Source organism: Oreochromis aureus, linkage group 11, assembly GCF_013358895.1.
Source record: "Oreochromis aureus strain Israel breed Guangdong linkage group 11, ZZ_aureus, whole genome shotgun sequence".
NCBI lineage: Eukaryota > Metazoa > Chordata > Actinopteri > Cichliformes > Cichlidae > Oreochromis > Oreochromis aureus.
This window is the reverse complement of record NC_052952.1, coordinates 38,639,602-38,659,856: the sequence shown is the minus strand read 5'-3', so window position 1 is coordinate 38,659,856 and position 20,255 is coordinate 38,639,602. Positions and strand designations below refer to the sequence as shown.

The 20,255-nt window shown below is 46.0% G+C and overlaps 1 protein-coding gene across 6 annotated transcripts; it reads right to left on the bottom strand.

Annotated features, from left to right (window-relative positions):
• Nucleotides 1-15,776: 15,776 nt before the first annotated feature.
• LOC116327143 lies at nt 15,777-20,050 on the bottom strand. Of its 6 annotated transcripts, none has more exons than XM_031748665.2 (6): nt 19,893-20,050; nt 18,992-19,091; nt 18,787-18,904; nt 17,351-17,525; nt 17,171-17,230; nt 15,777-16,329 (listed from the first exon to the last, which is right to left on the bottom strand). In XM_031748665.2, exons 2-6 carry the CDS (start codon nt 19,054-19,056, stop codon nt 16,082-16,084), a joined length of 666 nt encoding a protein of 221 aa, XP_031604525.1. In that variant the 5' UTR covers nt 19,057-19,091; nt 19,893-20,050; the 3' UTR covers nt 15,777-16,081. The 6 variants fall into 6 exon arrangements, with proteins under 6 accessions (XP_031604525.1, XP_031604531.1, XP_031604548.1 ...); XM_031748671.2 differs by having other exon boundaries at nt 19,908-20,050; XM_031748688.2 differs by having other exon boundaries at nt 19,925-20,050.
• Between the last annotated feature and the right edge of the window lie 205 nt (nt 20,051-20,255).

Below are 20,255 nucleotides of genomic sequence, written 5' to 3'. Positions count from 1 at the left end.
TTAAATATCAAAAAAACACCTCACAAAACTTGCGACACGGCGTAACTCGGCTCATAACCGTAGCACATCAGAGCAGTGTGCTCACCTGATAGAGCGGCTGTGTGTATTTGTAGCCTCGCTACCAAACCAGCATTTCATCTCCGAGGAAGTTATCCCAGAGAGAAGTAAAGCAAGTGTGTAAGTTCATCTCTGAATGTTTGTAAAGCGTTCCCACGTTAAGCTTAACAACCGATATATGGAGCGACTGCCTCTCTCTCTCCCTCTGCTGCTGCTACTTCAATCATGAAACTGATCAATGATCAGCTGATCGGCTTTTCTGTCGCGAGTCCGTCTCTCTTCTTTGTTTTTGGCCCACTTTGCACCAGAAAGAGGAAACCAGCGGCTGAACAACAGCAGCACGTTTAAGCTTGATAAGCTGTTGTTAGAATGTATTTAATATTACTTTCTACACCAGGATCCTTTTCACGTAGCTGACGGCTGGTAACTGTGCAGGGGCGGATCTAGCAAAGTGCAGCCAGGGGGCCGATAGGGAATGAACAGGGAAAAGGGGGCACAAAGACATACTTTTCTTTCTTATTCTCATTTAAAATGTCTCGCTTTTAATAAATAATTATCTGAATCTTACACCCAAAGTTTTAATCTGATGTAAAATGTATAGAAGTCCATTACTGTATATAGTAACTGTTAAGTCTAATATACCCTAGTAAGCTATAGTACTTTTTCCTTTGGGAAGGTACCATCTGTGCAGTCTGCAATTCTGTTGAAGAAAGATGTTGAATCTATTTAATTATTCTTGAAAAATAATTTATTTCTGTGCATTTTCTATGCACTACATCAAATTAAAGTTGATTACATCGATTAAGCATCATGAGGTGGAGGGTGGGGGGTGGTTCCCTATTTTTTTTTTTTTGCTGGGAGTTTGCAACCCTATTAGTTAGGTTGCTTAATATTTGATTGATTGATTAATTGATCATACTTTATTCATCCCGAGGGATAGGGTTAGGTTACTTCTGCTAAGTACTCTTTAAAATACCAGAATAGGGAGGATGGAGCAGGTTTAAGTTTATTAGATTGATCAGTGTTGCTGAACTATGAAATATTTTGGGTGCAGTGTATTTTTTACATACAGGTATAACAGAATAGCTTTAGTGTTGTTGTTTATTTAAACTTGAGTATGACCTTATACAAAATGCAGCAAGATATTAAAAAAACAGTTTTATTGATTAAAAAACACACTATATCAGATTCATATCGGTATCGGCAGATATCCAAATTTATGATATCGGTATCGGACATAAAAAAGTGGTATTGTGCCATCTCTAGTAAGGACAGAGGGTGTGAGGAGCAGGAAGTCGAAATGTGTAACTGGAAGCTCCTCCATCAGTGTTTGGCGCACCCTGGTGGTCATAGCAGGAGGCTCCCAAACAATAGGCCCCACCCTCCAACAGGTGGAGAAAGATCCTGCCCACAGGCGGACACTCAGGTGTATCTTGATGTTTTAACCTTCAGAAATAAAGAGGCGTGGCCACAGGTGGACTAAAAGAGCTTTTTATGTTCTGTGTGGGGTTAAAACACTCATATCTGTCACATGACTAACACCTGAGCACTGTTACACCTGCACCCAGCAGCAGGTCAAGAAAGAACAGAGCAGCAGACGCCGCTCGGCCGCATGAGTAAACAACATTTAGACGTGGGCGTGGTCTCCTGCCTCACAGGTGTGTTTACCTGTCGCGGGAAGAGGAGAGGAGATGGGCCAGATCAATCACGAGATCTGGCCCATCCTCTGGGAGGAGGAGCTCTGCTGCATCTCCACGCTCAGTGACCTCTGACCTCACTGATTTAAACACCTCCAGATTCTGACCAATGACAAATCTTTAAATGAAGCCTGCCGCATTGACTCCGTCCTCATCGGGTTCCCTCCTGTGTGGTGGGAGGGGCTAATGTGTTACACCCCCGTTACAGTACGGTAACTTCTGTAAAACTACAGCAACGTCTCACAGAAACGTACCCGCAGGTTGAGCTGACGACTGTGATTGGACACTTGCTCAGTGCATTTCCACCGGAGAACAGAGTGACTCGAGGAGAGAAGCTCCACCTAGTGTTACGCTGGTGTAACTGCAGCTGCACAGAAAGCAGCTGTGTTAAAGCGTTACGCTGCACACAAACTAAAGACTGAGGCCAGCTGTTACCCGCCTGCCCTCTCCTCTGGACACCGGCTCACTTTGCTCACCCGGGGACGATGCACTTGTTTCTGAGAACACGCAGCTGCCCCGCCCCCTCTCTTGCAGCCAAAATGCTTGAAGTTGTTGTTGTTGTTGTTGTTGTTGAGTCTGAGGCGGAGCACATGGGCCAGAGAGAGCGCTGCAGGACCAATCGTCTGCTCACTGCCAAATAAGGAATCACAACTTTATTTATACAGACAGGTTAGAGCCCTGCTTTCAAAGGTCAGAGGGCAAAAACACCAACAAACCAGAGAGATGACTGGCAAAAATTCATCTCATCATCATAAAAACAAGAAGAACTCAAACTGTGTAGTCAGGTTTTTACAGTCGTGTTGATCAAACAGCTGCAGGAGCATCAACCAGCCCGACTTTAACTAATTCAGTTTAAGTTATCCACAAACCAGCAGAAACCAGCAGCACCTGCAGAAACCAGCAGAAACCAGCATCACCTGCAGAAACCAGCAGAAACCAGCAGCACCTGCAGAAACCTGCAGAGATCTGCAGAAACCAACAGAAACCTGCAGAAACCAACAGAAACCTGCAGAAACCAGCAGCACCTGTAGAAACCAGCAGCACCTGCAGAAACCTGCAGAAACCAGCAGAAACCTGCAGAAACCAGCAGAAACCTGTAGAAACCAGCAGAAATCTGCAGAAACCAGCAGCACCTGCAGAAACCAGCAGAAACCTGCAGCTCCAGTTCCCACCGACAGAAGCGCCACCTGCTGCCCACAGGGACACAGTGACATTGTGAAGGTCCAGCATCTGAGACTGCGAGAACAAGAGTGACAGAATCATCATCAGTGTCGTGGTCACAATGATGATGAAGGCTCGGGGCACACGGGGAGCCGCTGCACGAGTGGGCGTTGTTTCCCGAGTCCAGCCCAGAGCACCACCATCTGCAGCAGCTGGAGTCCCAAGTTTGAACAATCTTTAATTCACACCGTTTGATTCTGTCCAACTGTCATCGATCGTGTTTGTTTAAACGTTTTCTTTCAGCATCACCAAAACGCCCTGAGGAGAACGTTTTGGCAGCCGTCTGATTAGAGCCGCCATTTTAAATCTAACAGGAAGTTGAAGCTCTGTAACCCCGCCTCCTCAGCTCTGATTGGTCACCCATGTGGGTGCAGAGCAGCAGAGGGATCTGCAGCGTCATGCCGTGGATGTGCTCAGCGTCTAAATCCAGACGGTCCAGCTGCCAGCTTCCTAGAAGGATTGCAGACGGCGTGTGGGATACAAATAACCTGCTGCGGAGGCTCCTCGCATCATGTGACCCACGCCGAGTGTTTTAACACATATTGTTGTGTGTGCGCGATCAGACGTGTCCGAGTATCCTGACGTCAGGGATCAAGGAGGAGGAGCCGCTCTCAGGTCAGCTCCTGGTCCGAACACGTCTTCTGAGCGTGAACTCAAACGTGAGCCGCCACGCCCAAACCATCGTCACACCCATCGATTTCATCACCTTCAGCATCCGTCACTTCATCTTCACTTCCAGATGTTTCCTTCAGGGCAGAACAGACTCTACGTGTCTCCTGGCAGGAAGCTCGCCGTCCCGCCTGGGCGCGTCTCATGACCTCGCCGCTGGACCCATCGTTTGCAGCGCTCGGTTCAGATGCTCTTGGAAAAAATGAAAGAGTTCTGGATGGTTTCAGAGCAGACAGGCCGGCACGCTTAGTGCAGCGCCAGCTTACTGCGAAGGCGACGGAGCGGGGTCAGCGACCGGCAGCAGAAGATGGAGGCGTTGTTTGAATCCACGAAGAATAAAAGTGGCCGTGAGCGGATGACACGCACAGCATGTCGTTGCTGCTCGAGTGTTGGTGCTGTCAGATCTCGTCGGGGGCGGGGCGTCGGTCTGAGGCCAGCTGGCTCCCGGAGACTGGGTCAGGTGTCAGAGTTGAGCAGGTTCGCTGCTGTGATCAGTGTCAGCCCAGGACACGTGATCCCCTCCTCACACAGAGCCCACAGTTCTAGTTTAATGTCACATTTGTTTTTAGCTCGAGGCCTGAAACAAAAAAACAAGAAATCAGTCATGGTGGCGAGGATGATGATGAACCATGTTTAAAATCCAGACTGATTATTTTCTGATGTTCAGATAATTCTGATCAGTAATTCCATCTTATTGATATCATTGTTAAATATAAACATTTATATTTCACGTCCACTGTGGAGCTCCTCTCAGGTTGACAAAGATTTTTTTTATTTATTTATTTTTATTTATTGAAATTTTATTGTTTTATTTATTTTCTGATATTGTTAGGGATGACGCAATGATCGGGGACCTTTCTTAATTTCGTTGTACTGGTGACAATGACAATAAAGTTTCTGATTCTGATTCTGATTCTGATGAACAGACGCCAGCGTGTACACGGCTCTCTGAGCTTTATCATTGATAAATGACGCCCCCTTCAGCGAGGAGGTGACATTTACCCTGATTATGGTTGCTTCGTTTTGAAGGTACGAGCTGTGACGATGCCTGTGCAAAAAAACAACAACAAAACAAAACTGTCTCCATCAACGACAGGTGAGTTCTGGAAACAGGTGATATTCTCCTGCCCGTCAGCTCAGACATGCTACACAAATACTGTAATAACTGAAGAGGTACCACCTCTTCAGGTGAGTCATCAGTGACGTTTAAGTGTGTTTCAGGAGGGAGATTAACCATTTAGTGACAGAGAGTCACACCTGAAACACCCAACAGGTGGCCTCACCTGAAAAATTCAGTGAGAATCGCATGAAGGTTCAATCAGAGTGTCAGGATCCAGCAGGTAACATCAGAGCCCGCCCACAGACACACCAAACCACCAACACTTTCACTTCCTCTGATGTCCACAAACTGGCAAGTCAAGGTGGCCACCTCCATCTTTTATATACAGTCTGTTGTCTCCAGGTGCGCTGAGGTGAAGACGCAGCAAAGACTTTCCATAGACCCTCGCCCTGGTGTGGCATTTAAGATGATGACACAGGTAAAGTCCTGGCAGTGTGGGCATGGCGTGAGGAATGAATGTGGGGGTCTGAGGAAATCTGTCCAATCCGATTAAAGCCGTCGTGTTTCCTCCTCGCTGCTCGGTTACTTAAGGAGCAGCAGGTGAACTGAGCGTCACACCTGATCTGCACTCCGGTACCTGTATCTCCCTCAGATCAGCGTCCGTCTGAAGCTCTGATGGAACCGCTGGCGCCCTCCTTCTCCGCCGTCCTGCAGGACGAGGTGAGGGCGGAGAGCTGGTCAGTGCTCTTCTTTACACAGCACATGTAGAACATCTGTCACTGCAAGGTCAGGGGTCAGAGGTCAGAGCAGCACTCACGATTTTAGTTCGGCAGTCCTTCGTGGTCAGAGTGAGGCCGGTACCTGAGCATCAGGTGACAGCGACAGCTCGGCTTCCTTCTGACCGAGGTCCTACATCGCCGGAGTGTTTACCTGCTCAGGTGTGCTTCACAGCTAGTTTCAGTTTGACGTCACCCTCGGCGTACTGCGCTGTACGCCAGGCCTGGAGAGGAACCATCAGGACACGTTCACTGCAAACGTCACAGGTTAAAAACAGACCCGCCCCTGATCAAAGCAAGACCTTTAAATGAGCTCTGAGGTCACTCAGGTGAAACTGGACCAACAGGTACGAGACCCACACACCTGATCACAGATCACGGTCGTTTTCCTGCTCAGGTGTGGACTCTGTGACCTGTGATGTTGGTTTTCCTCAGCCGACCTTTGACCCCAGCCAACACCCGTGTCACAGATCAACCACACACTTCAGTGCTTCTCCGCTCCAGATGTTCTGGTTTCTAAAAGTTTCTGTGACATCACAAACATCTGGAACAGCTGCTAACAATTAGTAAGACAGTCAAACAACCAGGAGACGGGGCAGCCGCCATCTTGATCTTCAGCTTCATCCTCAGCTCAGGGTTGTTCTCCTCACTAAACCTCTACTTCCTGTACGCTTGTGTGTACTTTGATGTTAGCGTGTACTCCAACACAAACAGGACCGGGCTGTACCTTCTGTTTATGTAATACCAGTCTGTACCACCAGAGGGAGCCTTCAAACACATATTCTCTAAACTGTGTGTGTGCGTGTCAGCTGACGGTCCTGCACACAATGCAGTGCTACTGTGGTACTACTGTAGTATCATTTACATTACTCGCCATACACATTCTTCCTTACGGGACATCAGTGCTCTGCTTGGACATATGAAACTGATTTTGATCCACTTCATCATTTTTCAGGCTGGACTAGGTGACCCTGACTCCTCCCTTAGTTATGCTGCAATAGGTGTAGGCTGCTGGGGAACTCCCATGATGCACTGGGTGTTTCTTCTTCACTCACTATGTGTTAATAGACCTCTCTGCATCGAATCGTACCTGTTATTAATCTCTGTCTCTCTTCCACAGCATGTCTTTATCCCGTCTTCCTCCCCTCACCCCTAACTGGTCGCAGCAGATGGCCCCGCCCCTCCCTGAGCCTGGTTCTGCCGGAGGTTTCTTCCTGTTAAAAGGGAGTTTTTCCTTCCCACTGTCACCAAAGTGCTTGCTCATAGGGGGTCATATGACTATTGGGGTTATCACTGTTGAATTATTGTAGGGTCTAACTTACAATATAAAGCGCCTTGAGGCGACTGTTGTTGTGAATTGGCGCTGTATAAATGAATTGAACTGAATTCATCAGTGTGTTTGAGTCTACTGGCCCCGACTGTGGGAATAACTAACACTTTATACTGGCGCAGCTCCCAGCTTCTGTAAACAAGCTGTAGTTGAACCAACATTTTGGAGAAAACAATGTTCTGGACATTTTCCAGTCTGGTTTCCACAAACTGCACTGAAACAGTGAAATGTTGATGGCAGCAGACTCTGGAGAGTACACCGTACTGGTGATACTGGATCTCCCCTCTGCCTTTGATACTGTAGCTCACAGCATCATGATAAACACCACTAAAGCAGTTCATTAGGCATAAAGAAAGCTCAGACAGGACCACTCGAGCTACAATCTGAGGAGACTTGTTTATACCCCACAGACGGACAGCATTTGAGCAGAACGTCCTTTCTCTCAAGGGTGGCCATCTGTGGAACAGTCTTCCTCAACCCATTAGAGAATGCTCTACATTCAGTTTGTTTAAAGCAAAGGTTAAAAACTGGTTATGGACAAATCAAGTGTGTGATCATGTATAAGTTGTATAGTTCTGTTTTATTTGGGAACAGAATGGTGTGTATGTGTAAATTTGGTGATGGAGTTTTTATTATGAATGAATGATGAATTTTTATGAATTATTATGTCTATTTTTTTTATGTTTAAGGACAACAGATGGAAATTAGCCTTTGGCTATAATCTGGCATGTTTACATTCATGTAATTTTTTTTACATTTATGTTCATTAACATGCACTGTCCTAAATAAATAAATTAAATTAAACTGGCTCAAAGGCTTGTTCAGGATTACTGGCGTTACTTTAAATGGTTTATGTCGTATCTATCTGAGACGTCTTTTATCGTGTGTATGAATCAAGTGTTGTCATCGTTTGTGCAACCTCAAGGGTCTGTTTGAGGTCCACTTCTCTCTCTGCTTTACATACTGCGTCTAGGCCAAATGATGAGACAACAGTATCTCCCATCATCTCTATGCTGATGACATTCAGTTGTTCTGTTCTTTCAAAGCTTCTGAGTTTTATCAATTGTCTTTTATAAATAATTGTCAGAAATCAAACAATTGTTGAACCACAGCTTCCTCCAGTTAAATACAGATAAGACAGGAACTTTGATTTTTTGATGATCTCAGTTCTTTAGGCTCTTCTGTTCAATCGAGTGTCAGAAATGTGGGCGTTGTAGCAAATGGCTGCTTGAAAGTTTCAGCTCCTTGCTGGTTGGAAATAATCCCCTTGGAAGAATATTCAGATACAAAGAACAGTATCTAAACTTGACATGGATGGGGATAAACAAAAAAAGACTAAAGGTAAACCAAGCTCGGGATGGGAAAGGGGAGAGTTAGTCGAGGAAACTTGCAGCGGAGAGGAGAATAATGGCGATGCTAAAGTGGAGGCGGCTAGCCCATTCATGCTAGCTATCTACGATGAGATTCGGGCTCTGAGGTCGGACCTTAAAAGTGACATGAGTGAGTTTCGACTTTCTTTTCGCAAGGAGAAATGAACAAGAAACTACAAGGGAGCTAGAGGCTACCACGGCAAGGGTAGAGGAGGCAGAACAGCGGCTAACTGAGATTGAAGAATGGGACACGGAGGTTAAGACCCTGCGAGCAAAGCGAGTTAGAAGCACGCTCAAGCCGGAATAATCTCCGCATACATCGGGTACCGGAGGGATCAGAGGGCCCCGATCTGATAGAGTTTGTAACGAAGCTGATAAAGGCTCAAATCGGACCGCCGGTTGCGGAAATAAACCTTGGAATCCAGCGCTGCCACCAGGCACTTACCCCAAAGCCCTGAGAAGGCGCTCCGCCTAGATCACTGGTGCTGTGCTTCCTGGAATATAGAGTAAAAGAGCTGGTGCTGCTTTCAGCGTGGAGAAAGAAGGATGTTCGCTATGAAGGGAAAAGGATACTTTGACCAAGATTATCCCCCAGACATCCTTAAGAAAAGAAAGGCGTACGTGGGGATCCTGAGAGAGCTTAAAGCCAAAGGAATCCGTTTCCAAACGCCACATCCAGCTAAGCTGAGGGTGTTCTTTGACAGCGGCACCAAACTCTACGAGAATGGGACAGAGGCGGCCAACGATCTGAAGAAGAGAGGACTCTGCCTGGATGATATCAAGGAATCAGGCTCCACGGCGCCGAAACGGCAGAGATTAGCAACGTGGCAGACAGCCGGCGCAGATCGCCGCAGACAGGCGGTGGACCAGCGGCAGATAAGAGAGAAGCTACGGAGCTTCCATCGGGCCCCACCGGGACCGTCCGACTCTTGTGAGTGAAATCAAGAGGGTCATCACGTCTCCACTGGAGCTTTAAAGTGAGGCATCCTGCTCGCATGCAGAGAGGAGGACTTAATATTACTCCTTAGTAAATCTACCAAGAATTTGAAAACTGTTTTGCTCAGGACTGTTTAAGCTGAATTCTATATTTAGGAAATAAATATTTTATTGTTACTATTTCTACCAGTTCATCAAGCGCTCCAATTATGAGCCTGCCTAAAGTGATTATTTTACTTTTATTTTCACCTGAGATGAATACACTTAGGCCAGTGGTTCTTAACCTTGTTGGAGGTACCGAACCCCACCAGTTTCATATGCGCATTCACTGAACCCCTCTTTAGTGAAAAATAAAATGGGATTTTTTTCAAATTCAAGACATAGATATGTTTTTTACTGGTGCACAAAATGAGCCGTGCATGTCACGGCGGAGGCTCTGCTGAACCCCTGAGACCGACTCACCGAACCCCGAGGGTTCGATCGAACCCAGGTTAAGAACCACTGACTTAGGCTTTGGAGTGCTCAAATGACACGTGTTCCAACACATGCTTACAGAACTGTGTTTGATTGATGTGTGGAGAGCCTCTCATCCAGGGGATAAACAATTTACCTATTATTCTGCGTGCCATTCAGTATATACTCGAATTGACTACTTTTTTATGTATAAATCAGACTGGCATAAGGTTGAGGATTGTAAAATAGGGGTCAGAGATTTATCTGATCATTCAGGTGTGTACCTAACCCTGCACCGTGCTAAACAATGGAAAAATACACTTTGGAGACTCAACACCAGTATTTTGAATGAGAAATCAGTACACACACACCAACAGGAATTTGAAACATATCTACAAAATAACGACAATGGTGAGGGGTCTCCAAATATTCTATGGGACGCAGCAAAAGTCGTCATTAGAGGTAAGGTTATGGCCCTCACAGCTCATCGGAAAAAAGAAAAACAGAAAAGACTTGAGAAGCTACAGGAGGAATTGAAATCATTAGAGACTAGACACACTGAACAAAAAGATCCCCAGATACTATCGAGAATAAATAAAATTAAACAAGATTTAAATGGCATTTATGATGAGGAAATTGAAAGAAAACTTAAATTTACTAAACAAAAGTATTATGAGATGGAGCCTAGGGCGATGAAGCTTCTTTCATGGAGGTTACGAAAATAACAGGAAAAGAACAGAATTCATAAAATCAGGAACCCTGAGTCACAAATTATCTGCAGTAAACTAGACGATATTCAACAGGCTTTTGAACAATATTACAAAGACCTATATACCCAACCTCCCATAGCAGAAATTACAATGATAGATGCCTTTCTAAATTCACCAGACCTACCATCTATAGGAGAATTACAAAACAAAAACTGGCTGGCTGAAATAACGGCAGAAGAACTGCATAAAGCCTAAAGCATTTAGAACACAAGTAACACCAGTGCTGCTTAATTGCTTTAATCATACATTAAGAACAGGAGTAGCCCCACAATCTTGGAAAGAAGCAGTTATCTCAATTATCCCAAAAGAAGGCAAAGATAAAAAAAAAAGAATGCAGCTCATATAGGCCAATATCCTCCTTAATGTGGACTAAATTATTTGCTTCAATATTATCTAAGAGACTGGAATCGATTTTTCCGGAGCTGATAGACTGAGATCAGACAGGTTTTGTTTCAAATAGACAGACTCAAGATAACTTAAGGAGAACATTACAAGTGATGAACCACATAACATCAGAAAATATTAGTGCAATGTTGATTAGCTTAGATGCCGAAAAGGCTTTTGATTCGGTGGGTTGGGAATATCTATTTAGGGTACTAGCAAGATTCGGATTCAAGGATGGCTTCATTAAATGTATTAAAGTGCTGTATTACTCCCCAACAGCCAGGATCAGGTTTAATGGACACCGGTCTCAAAATATTTGCTTGAAGAGAGGGACACGCCAGGGCTGTCCCTTGAGCTCGTCCCCGTTTGCCTTGTGCATTGAGCCTCTGGCTCAGGCTATTAGAGAAAACTCTGAAATAAAAGGAATTATGATCAGAGGAGAAGAACATAAGACTTGTATGTTTGCGGATGATGTTCTACTTTTTATTACAAATCCTGAATCAAGCTTGTTCAAATTGATGGCCTTGCTAAAAGTCTATAATCAATATTCTGGCTATAAGCTAAATATTCAAAAAACTCAATCCCTTACATTCAATTATACACCTCTACCGGAAACTAAAAAGAAATTTAACTTCAAATGGGACTCTCCCACAATAAAATATTTGGGAGTAAACCTAACAAAAGACATGTCTAAACTTTATGAAAATAATTATGGCCCCATCAATAAAGAGATCAAATCTGACATGTCTCGGTGGTCTCTCCTCCCCCTAGATATGAGTAATAGGATAGAAATAATTAAAATGAACGTACTACCTCGAATTCTCTATCTCTTCCAGTCATTGCCCCTGGAGATACCCCAAAAACAATTTGACGAATGGGATAGATGGATCTCACGGTTCATCTGGAACAGCAGAAGACCGAGAGTCCAGTATAAAACGTTGCAGCTGAAAAAGAGAAGGAGGAGAGCTTTGCCGTGCTTACAGGATTACTATTATGCCGCACAACTGAAACCCCTGGTAAACTGGTGTTCCCCAAATTATGAGGCTAAATGGAAAACCATGGAAATTACTTAATTAGGCGTTCCATTACAGTCCCTCTTAGGAAATAAAAGCCAAGCTGAAAAGTTTTACAGAAGTTTGAATCAATTGACCCAGTTCTTCCTGAAACTATGGTTCAAGGTATTGAGGAAACTACAAATAGAAAAACAGGCTAGGATCTTGAATTGGATAGCTTATGATCCAGAATTTGAGCCCGCCAGGCTGGATGGGACCTTTAAACAGTGGACTCTGAGAGGAATTACTTCTTTCTGTTCACTGGCAACAAACGGGGGATTTCAAAGCTATAAAACTATTTCAGATACATTCGGATTGGAAAAGCATGACTTCTATAGATATCTGCAAGTTAGAGACTATTATAACAAGACGTTACTATTCAAAGAGGAAAACAAATACAACCTAATTTATATCTTTCATGATGCATACAAAAAAAAAAAAAAAGGACTCTAAAAGTTGGTCTCAAAAATATATGGAAGTATACAAGCCTCTAAAAACCACTCTACATTATATATCAAGCAAAAATGGGAGAGGGATTCAGGATCACAAATATCAGAGGAGAGCTGGATGGAAATGCAAATTCAAGGTCTTTGAGAGAGTTTGGTTGGAAAAATGTAGTGAGATTTTTTATCACTCCTAAATTAACAGCTCGGCAAACAGGCTTACAGAGTCAGCGCCTATGTTGGAGAGGTTGTGGTACCCCCATGGCAAACCATTTCCATGTCTTCTGGGCCTGCCCAAGAATCCAGCCATATTGGGGGGGGGCATTGAGATAAACAAAATAATCGGGATAAAAATAGATTATTCAAGATACCTAAGACACTTCCACATAAAGATAATTATTTATTGAAAAAACTTTTGGCTAGCAGCAGAAAGGCTATAACCTGAAGAAAGCTAAAGGCCGATCCTCCAACTCTGGCCCAGTGGCGTGGGATAGTGAAAGAAATTTTTGGAATGGAGAGGCTTACTTTTGTCCTTAGACTTGAGCTGGGGAAATTCAAGAAGCTCTGGAAAAAATGGATTGTGTACACCCTTTGTACGGAATAATTATAAATTACCATGATGTATGTAGATATTAATGTTGAGACTGTGTATGGCATCCATGCTGACCTAATGTTTTGTATTCTCATACTGTAAAGAAATAAAAAGTTAAAAAAAAAAAAAAAAAAAAGAAAGAAAGAAATGTGGGCGTCATATCTGACAGGTCAGTCTGAGAATCTCCGCACGGCTGGTTCAAACTGTATCATGCAAGAAACATCTGTAACCTCTGCTGGAGTCAAAGGCTGAGCCTCAGGTGATTCTTCATGCTTTCATTTCTTCTCGTTGGGATTTCAACCAATCAGCAGCACTAACAGCAGGTCACATGTTACTCCAGTTTTGGCTTCTTGCCTGTAAATTTTTGGTTTCATTTTAAAACGTTAGTTTGAACGTTTAGAGCCGTGCGTGGTGAAGCTCCTCCTGCTGAAACCTCGAGCTTCTTCCCGAGTATTCAGGTCTTCAGGGCAGAGGTCACCGTTGGTCCCATATACTCGGTTCAAAAGGTCGGGCTTTTCAGGCACTGTGGAATCCTCTGTGTAGACCCCACTGATGTTTCTATACAAATGAGCTTTTATTAATATTTTTATTTTATTTATATTTCTGGTTTTATTGTGAAGCTCTTTGTGATTTCTATCTGTGAAAACTGCTGTATAAACACATTTTATTTAGTTACAGTTTCCAGTATTACTCCAGGAAATGTCTCCAGACTCCAGGTGTAACTACTTCCCACGTGTGGGACTAATAAAGGTTATCTTATCTTATCTTCCTCAATGTCTGTGACCTGTGACCTTTGACAGGAGCTGATACTAGCTGTGTCCCAAAACGTCGGCTGCATCCTCCGGAGGCCGCATTTGAAGGCCGATTACATCACAGCCAGGCGACGAAGGCTGTCCCAATTCGTCGACTCCTTCAAATGCGGCCGACAAATGCGTCCTTCATTTCCCCGAATTTGAAGGATGGGTTGGGTGTGTCCTTCGTGGCCCACCATATCCCAGAATTCATAGCGCGGTCCAGCCAAATTTCAGCTGCCAACAATGGCGGCCGCTACTAAGTTTTAAAATTAGTCTTATTAATCTTTCTGGGTCACAAAATAAACTTTTAACATATTTTCAGGCGAGAAAGTAGCTGTGTAAACTTCAAATATCTGCTCGGTTTATCAAGACATCACATATTTGCAAAAGTGCGCCGACGTTTTCGGAGACGTCTGTTACCCACCCGCTCGATAACAAACCGGGGGCAGGGGGGTTCAATGGTCGCTCGAGCCGGCGAGAGCAGCGGACTCCCGGCTTCATCATTTTCAGACCCCCGCTCTTTCGCTACTCAGGTTAAACATGATATATAAGTCACTCGGATAACTTAAAAATGTAATTGTTTGCCTTATTTCGGTGTTTTATTTGTTCTGGAGTAAATCGGTTTGGCTGAAATCAAAGTTATTAGATTATTAGATTAAATAAAACTTTATTAATCCATCGGGAGGGTTCCTCCAGGATTTTCACACAGCTGAATAAACGTCAAACAGAAAACTGATTAAACAGAAGTGTGAGACGGTCGAGAATTTACGCCAGTGTCCTGTTATATTTTAGATAGCAAGGAGCAGACGGCCGAGTTTATTAAACTCCACCGACACAGCGGTGACGCAAATCTGAAGGCTAGACCGTCCAATTTCACAGCCTCGCACTTCTCGGTCTTTGAAGGACCCGGCCCACGTAGACCACGAAGGCCGGGTCCTCAGGAGGATGCAGCCGACGTTTTGGGACACAGCTACTGTACATGTTTATATTAGAGGTCTCTACACACACCTGTAGCTAATGACATCATCAGCTGTTAGACTGAAACCTTGACTAGCTCACAGGAAGTGATGTCACACTAATCAATGTGTGACAGTCAGCTCACCTGTGAGCTCAAAGGAAACCAACCAATCAGTGTACGTGCTGAGGTGAAGCTGGGGCTGTGACCTATGACCCTGAGCAGACACAAGAACAACAAATGAAAAGGTCAAAATTTATTTCCTGTATGAAAACGTGTTTTTGTTGTGAGGCTGATTCCAATAGTTTCTACCCACAAGCCATCAGGCTTCTGACCTGCTGACATTCTGCGCACACCTTTACACACTCACTGCAACTACAGGACTCGACTATACAAAAAACATGTGCAATGACCAGTTAAGTGTCATTTGTTGAAGTGACAAACTGTAAATACCAACAATTGTCTTAAATTCTCTAAATATTGAATACTTCAGTATTTTGTTTGTTTGTTTTTCTTTTATTATTATTTTCTTCTTAAATATAGCTGCACACTTTCTATCTGCTCATGTAAAGCTAAAGACTTTCATTATGGGTCAATGTGGCTACGCCGTTTATCTGTACATGACAATAAAACTAAACACAAACATGATCGCGTCCGCCTTGTTTCCAGACGTCCTCTCTCTGACAGTCAGGGGTCAGGGGTCATCCTCTGTGTCAAACGAACTGGGTTAGCTCCTCCCACTAAACAGCATGAAGGTGAAGACCGCATAAGGAAACGTCCTCTCTGACATCATGCAGATGTAGGAGAAGCCTGCGCTCATCATCAGAAACCCTGTTTAACACGAACGGCCAGCAGCAGAGGAGGAGTCACATGACTGGAGTCACATGACAGGAAGGGTAAAACAGTCACGTGGGTTCAGTCTCCTGAAAGTCGGTGACGCATCTGTAGCGACCTCGCCTCCTTCAGCCCGTTTAAATGCAAAGCATTTCCAACCTGCCAGCAGGGGCGACTCCTCAGAGCCGCTCCTTGTCAGCTGACCTGAGCTCAGTGAGGAGTAGCGCCCAGCTCGCCGCCTTGTCAACGTCCCTTCTGCACTTTGGTTTTTGGAGCTCAAAGTGGATTCGTAACCCAAAGTGCAGGTTACGATTGGCCGAGAGGACACAGAGATCAGTGAACTGCTCCTGAGGAGTCGGCGATGGCGTACAGACAAGAGCGACTCAGCGGCGAACGTCTTTTATTCTTTTAAATGTTGGGAACAAAAACTTACAAAAATTACAAACAACCCATTAAAAATTCCAAAACACAGAGGGTCAGTGAAAGACACACGACCACTTCAGGGACACATACAAACCAACAGAAAACAGAACGCTCTGGTTTGAAAACAAACAAAGAAATGCGCCTGAGAGCAGGAGCCAATCAGCAGCCTGAGAGCTGCGGCCTTCAGTCACCAAATAAAACTCGTGTACACCTGGAGAGGTGGTTCCAAAGTAAGAACAAACCTTTGGTCCCGCCCCTCACAGTTTCAGTCCCACAGCGGCTGCGGCTGTCCCGCCATCGACATGTACTCGTCCAGCTCGGCGTCCAATCGGCTCCGGGACATGGACATGTAGTCGTCCAGCTGTTTGTCCAGTCGGCTCCGGGACATGGACATGTAGTCGTCCAGCTCGGCGTCCAGCTGCTTCTTCGTTGGTACCGCCTTTCTGCTGCGGTCACGCCCTTTTGAAGCGGTGGCCCCGCCTATCCGCAGCTTTACCCCACACCATCTTCGTCCTGCCAGAAACAAAATTAATAGATTTATACAAAGAGGAGTCAGCAGGTCAAAGGTCAGTGATGTAATGCCACTTCCTCTTTGGTTTGTTTCCATGGAGACGGGATTCACCAATCACATGCTTGTGCGTTTATGCCCTCGGAGAAACTTACACCGCGAAGTTCCTTCATCTCTTTATTATCGGAGCCTTTAAGCCCCGCCCTCATTCAACCACTCCCCCATTCAGCTGCTCCCTCTTGGGTGGCTTAAAGGCCCGCATGGTAATTTCCTGTTGGGTGTCCAAGCCAAGCCAGGATGAAGTTATGAGCCTGTAAAAATAACCCTGCAATGTTCTGTGGAAGCCCCTCCCCCTCTGTAACACTCACAGGTAACCCCGAGCTCCAGCCACAGCGAGCCGGAGCAACCTTTAGACTCTGGCAAGGGGCCTTTGAGGAGGGGAAAATTCAAAGATCTGACTCAGTAGGGTTCAGCTCAGTAGTTTTCACATAACGTCAGAGCTACTGGGGCACGCCCACCTGGCGGGCGTAACAGTACTGTGGTCCTCAGCCCTCCAGCCGTATTTAAACGTCTTCGAGTTTAACTGGCAGACAGAAGCTGTGCCATCGGATGCACGAATCAGAGCGCAGCTCTCCTAACCCTGCCTTACAGGCCAAATTGTACCAATCCCTGCTTCTCCACAGCGCCCCCAGCTGTCAGTACGGCTCACTGAAACCGTAGGAATGATTTTACTGTTACGACATAAAGCAGGCCGACACCGTGAACATCAACAGAACGCTTGAGCAAACATGCATGTAGCTGTCCGTGCTTTGAAAGCTCAGCGTGAAGCTGTGCAGAGAAATTCACCTGAGGTCAGCGGTCTCAGCTGGCTCCGCCTCCCGAGTCGACCGCGCAGACCTCCTGCTCCTACCCAGGAAACGCACACACAGGTGGAGCACAGGTGAGAATTCTACTACAGCTTCAGTCTGGCGAAGAAGTCCACATGCTGCTGACCCGCCCACTGCGCCCTGTGTTTCAGATACTCACGCCTGCAGCTGGAGGTGACCTGCGCTCTCCACCTGTATTTGTTCATGAAGCTCCAGAAGCCTGAATGCACGGAGGCCGATGGGCGGCGATTCACCCGCTGCCAGCCGAGTCGAGTCCAGACGCTCCTCTTCTTCCTCAGGTGACGATGCTCCGCCCTCTCAGAGCCCCCGGCAGCCTGCAACACAAAGACACGTCAGCTCGCCTTTACGGCGCAGTAGCTCGCCATCCGCCTGTAAAAACGGACGAGTGTGCACGTGCTGGGAACCATTATGACGACTCACCACTGACACTTGTGGGCGATATATCGAATGCACTCGATGCAGCACGAGTTTTCCACGTATGATGGATAAAATGGCTTTACTGTAACTATCCAGTACAGGCTGCCATGGAATTGTGCATCAAATGCATCATTAACCCCACCCCCCAACCAGACACTGTTCTACCTACACTGAGCGTGTGTGTTTACACCAGAGATGGAAAAAGATGGCGGCAGAGTTTCAGACTCGCTGTCGTTTGATTGGTGAAACTGTTGCAGCCAAAGGCAGCAGCACGAAGTCGTTCCACCAGCTGAACAATGAAGAGCATTGAACACGTGAACGTCTCCACACACCCCAAAGAACACGTGACATCAACCAGCTGTGACCGTCAGTCAGTTTTATACTGTTTGTTTCTGTGAGCTCGTCACATCTGTATACGTTAAAAGCACAAGGAGCATCTTTGTATTGCAGCTGGTTCATTTTGTCTGCTGAATTCTTGCTTGACGACCGTTTTTGTTGCTGTAAAATTTCAGTTCATTCAGATTTTCTGTGTTCAGAGTGGAAACCGTTGAATGGTGGGTTCGAGTGCACCGGTGCACTCGCCATTGAACACGCTGAGGAGTTCGATGTCAACTGTTGCTGTCGACTGTTTCTGTTCAGACGCGCTCGCTGACGCTGGGCCCAGACACACTGCAATTGTGAGATTTCCTCACACTGTTTTGGTGCCACAAACACCTCACGACCCCATCGCGCCTGGGCTGGTTTCATGGTTTTCAACTCCACGTGGAGGCTGCAGCGTGTCAGAGGAGCAGCGGACAGGCCGGCGGTCTGTGCGGTCACTCAGCCACCGCCCTGCTGCCTGCACACATCAGCCATCAAGGTCTTCTAATGGAGATACTGCAGTCTGTGCCAAGCTGAGTGACAACTGGTTTTACCCAATCACACCTCAGTAACCATCCATCATCGTCATCCACTGCAGAGAGCGTCACGGGCTGCGCTGACAGGTACGCACAGATTCTCAGAGTCAGAAACACATTTGTTCTTTCCCTGAACCCTCTCACCCCAAAGATTCACGTTATCTTCCTTGGAACCGCTGAGCACGCTCCGACACGCTCCACCTCCGATGAACACCTGGACCGCCCTTCCTCACAGGTGACCCGTCACCCCTCTGTGACTCACCTGTGGAAGAAGCACCGATAACGGAGCCGACTTCATCAGCAGGACCACGGGCGTGGGAGCGGATGCTCTCTGATGCAACCTGGAGCAGGTCTGCTGTTCCACCAGGACTCTGGAGAAGCTGCCGGCAGAGAGAGACAGGAGGGAACGTCAGCACAGTGTCCCTGACCTTTAACCCTGCAGGACGCAGGAGGTCATGGTAACTCACCGCTCGTGCAGGGACACCGTGGATGTTCCTCTGGGGCGAAACGAGCCTGGCTCTGACGACTCCATCCGCCTCTCGATGCCGGACCCTGTCCACCTGCCGCCTGATTCATGAGAATAAAAGCTTCATTCAGCACGAACACCGGAAACAGTAACACCTCCGGTAAAACTGCCACTTCCTGATGTCTGCCTTCACATCGGCATGCTTCAAAGAGCCCACACACGAGCCTGTTCATTTACACACCTGTTTAACTCACACACATAACTTCCACCTTTGAGACTGAGACGCAGATAAAAATTAAATTAATGTCGCTTCGTGGTTCAAATGTCAGCCGAATTTAAGAGGAGGCCTCAGCGGCCTCGTGCTGTTCACCTCGGTCTGTGAGCGCTCTCAGTTTCTGCAGGTAACACGGAAAATTTCGCTCGGTGCTAAAGCGGCGCTGGCCCGCCATTTTGTGTCCGCGCAAAAAAAAGCAGGGCTCACAGCGAACGTTAGCTTCCACTGTTCACCTGGTCAGTTATAATACGTCACTCACGCTTACCTGTATCTGAACGTGCTAACGAGAGAATCTGACGGCCTAAAAGAGAAACACCTGTTACTAACTGTAAGGTCACTTCCGCTTGCTAACGCTAACTCGTGCTAATTAAGCGCTAGCCGCTGTTAGCATTAGTTTTGCAAAGTTTAGTTTTTACAGATCAGCTAATTCCTCTCCACACTCAGGTTTCAGGTGAGCTCAGGTGAGGTGAGCAGCACCTGACCCCCGCTCCTCTGGTGTTTGTCTCACAGCTCAGCCGCTAAACGGTGAGGCCAAACCGCCGTTAAAGTCACGCTCTGTCTGGATTAACCGCAGCTAACGGCCCGCTGTGGGGTCAAGTTCACATCTATACGTCAGCAGCACACACACCTGTGTCAGACTCACAAACACAGAAGCCCAACCAGGTAAATGTGTGTGTTCTCCCGGAACTCCTGCTGCGGATTTATCCTTTAAAAACACGTTTAATCCGCAGACAGAACTTCAGCGTAGAAACGACCGTTTTAAGGCTCCCACTGTACGGAAGGTCATTTCTGCCAATAATAATAATTATTTTTATTTAACCAGGAAGATCCCATTGAAATTAAAAACGTCTTTTCCAAGGGAGACATGGCTAAGATAGGCAGCAGCAAGTGTTGCACAGTTACAAAAAATAATTAGACACATGCAGCAGAAACACACATGCAAAAAATAAAGATAAAATTCAAACAGTCTAACTGAAACAGTTGCATGTTA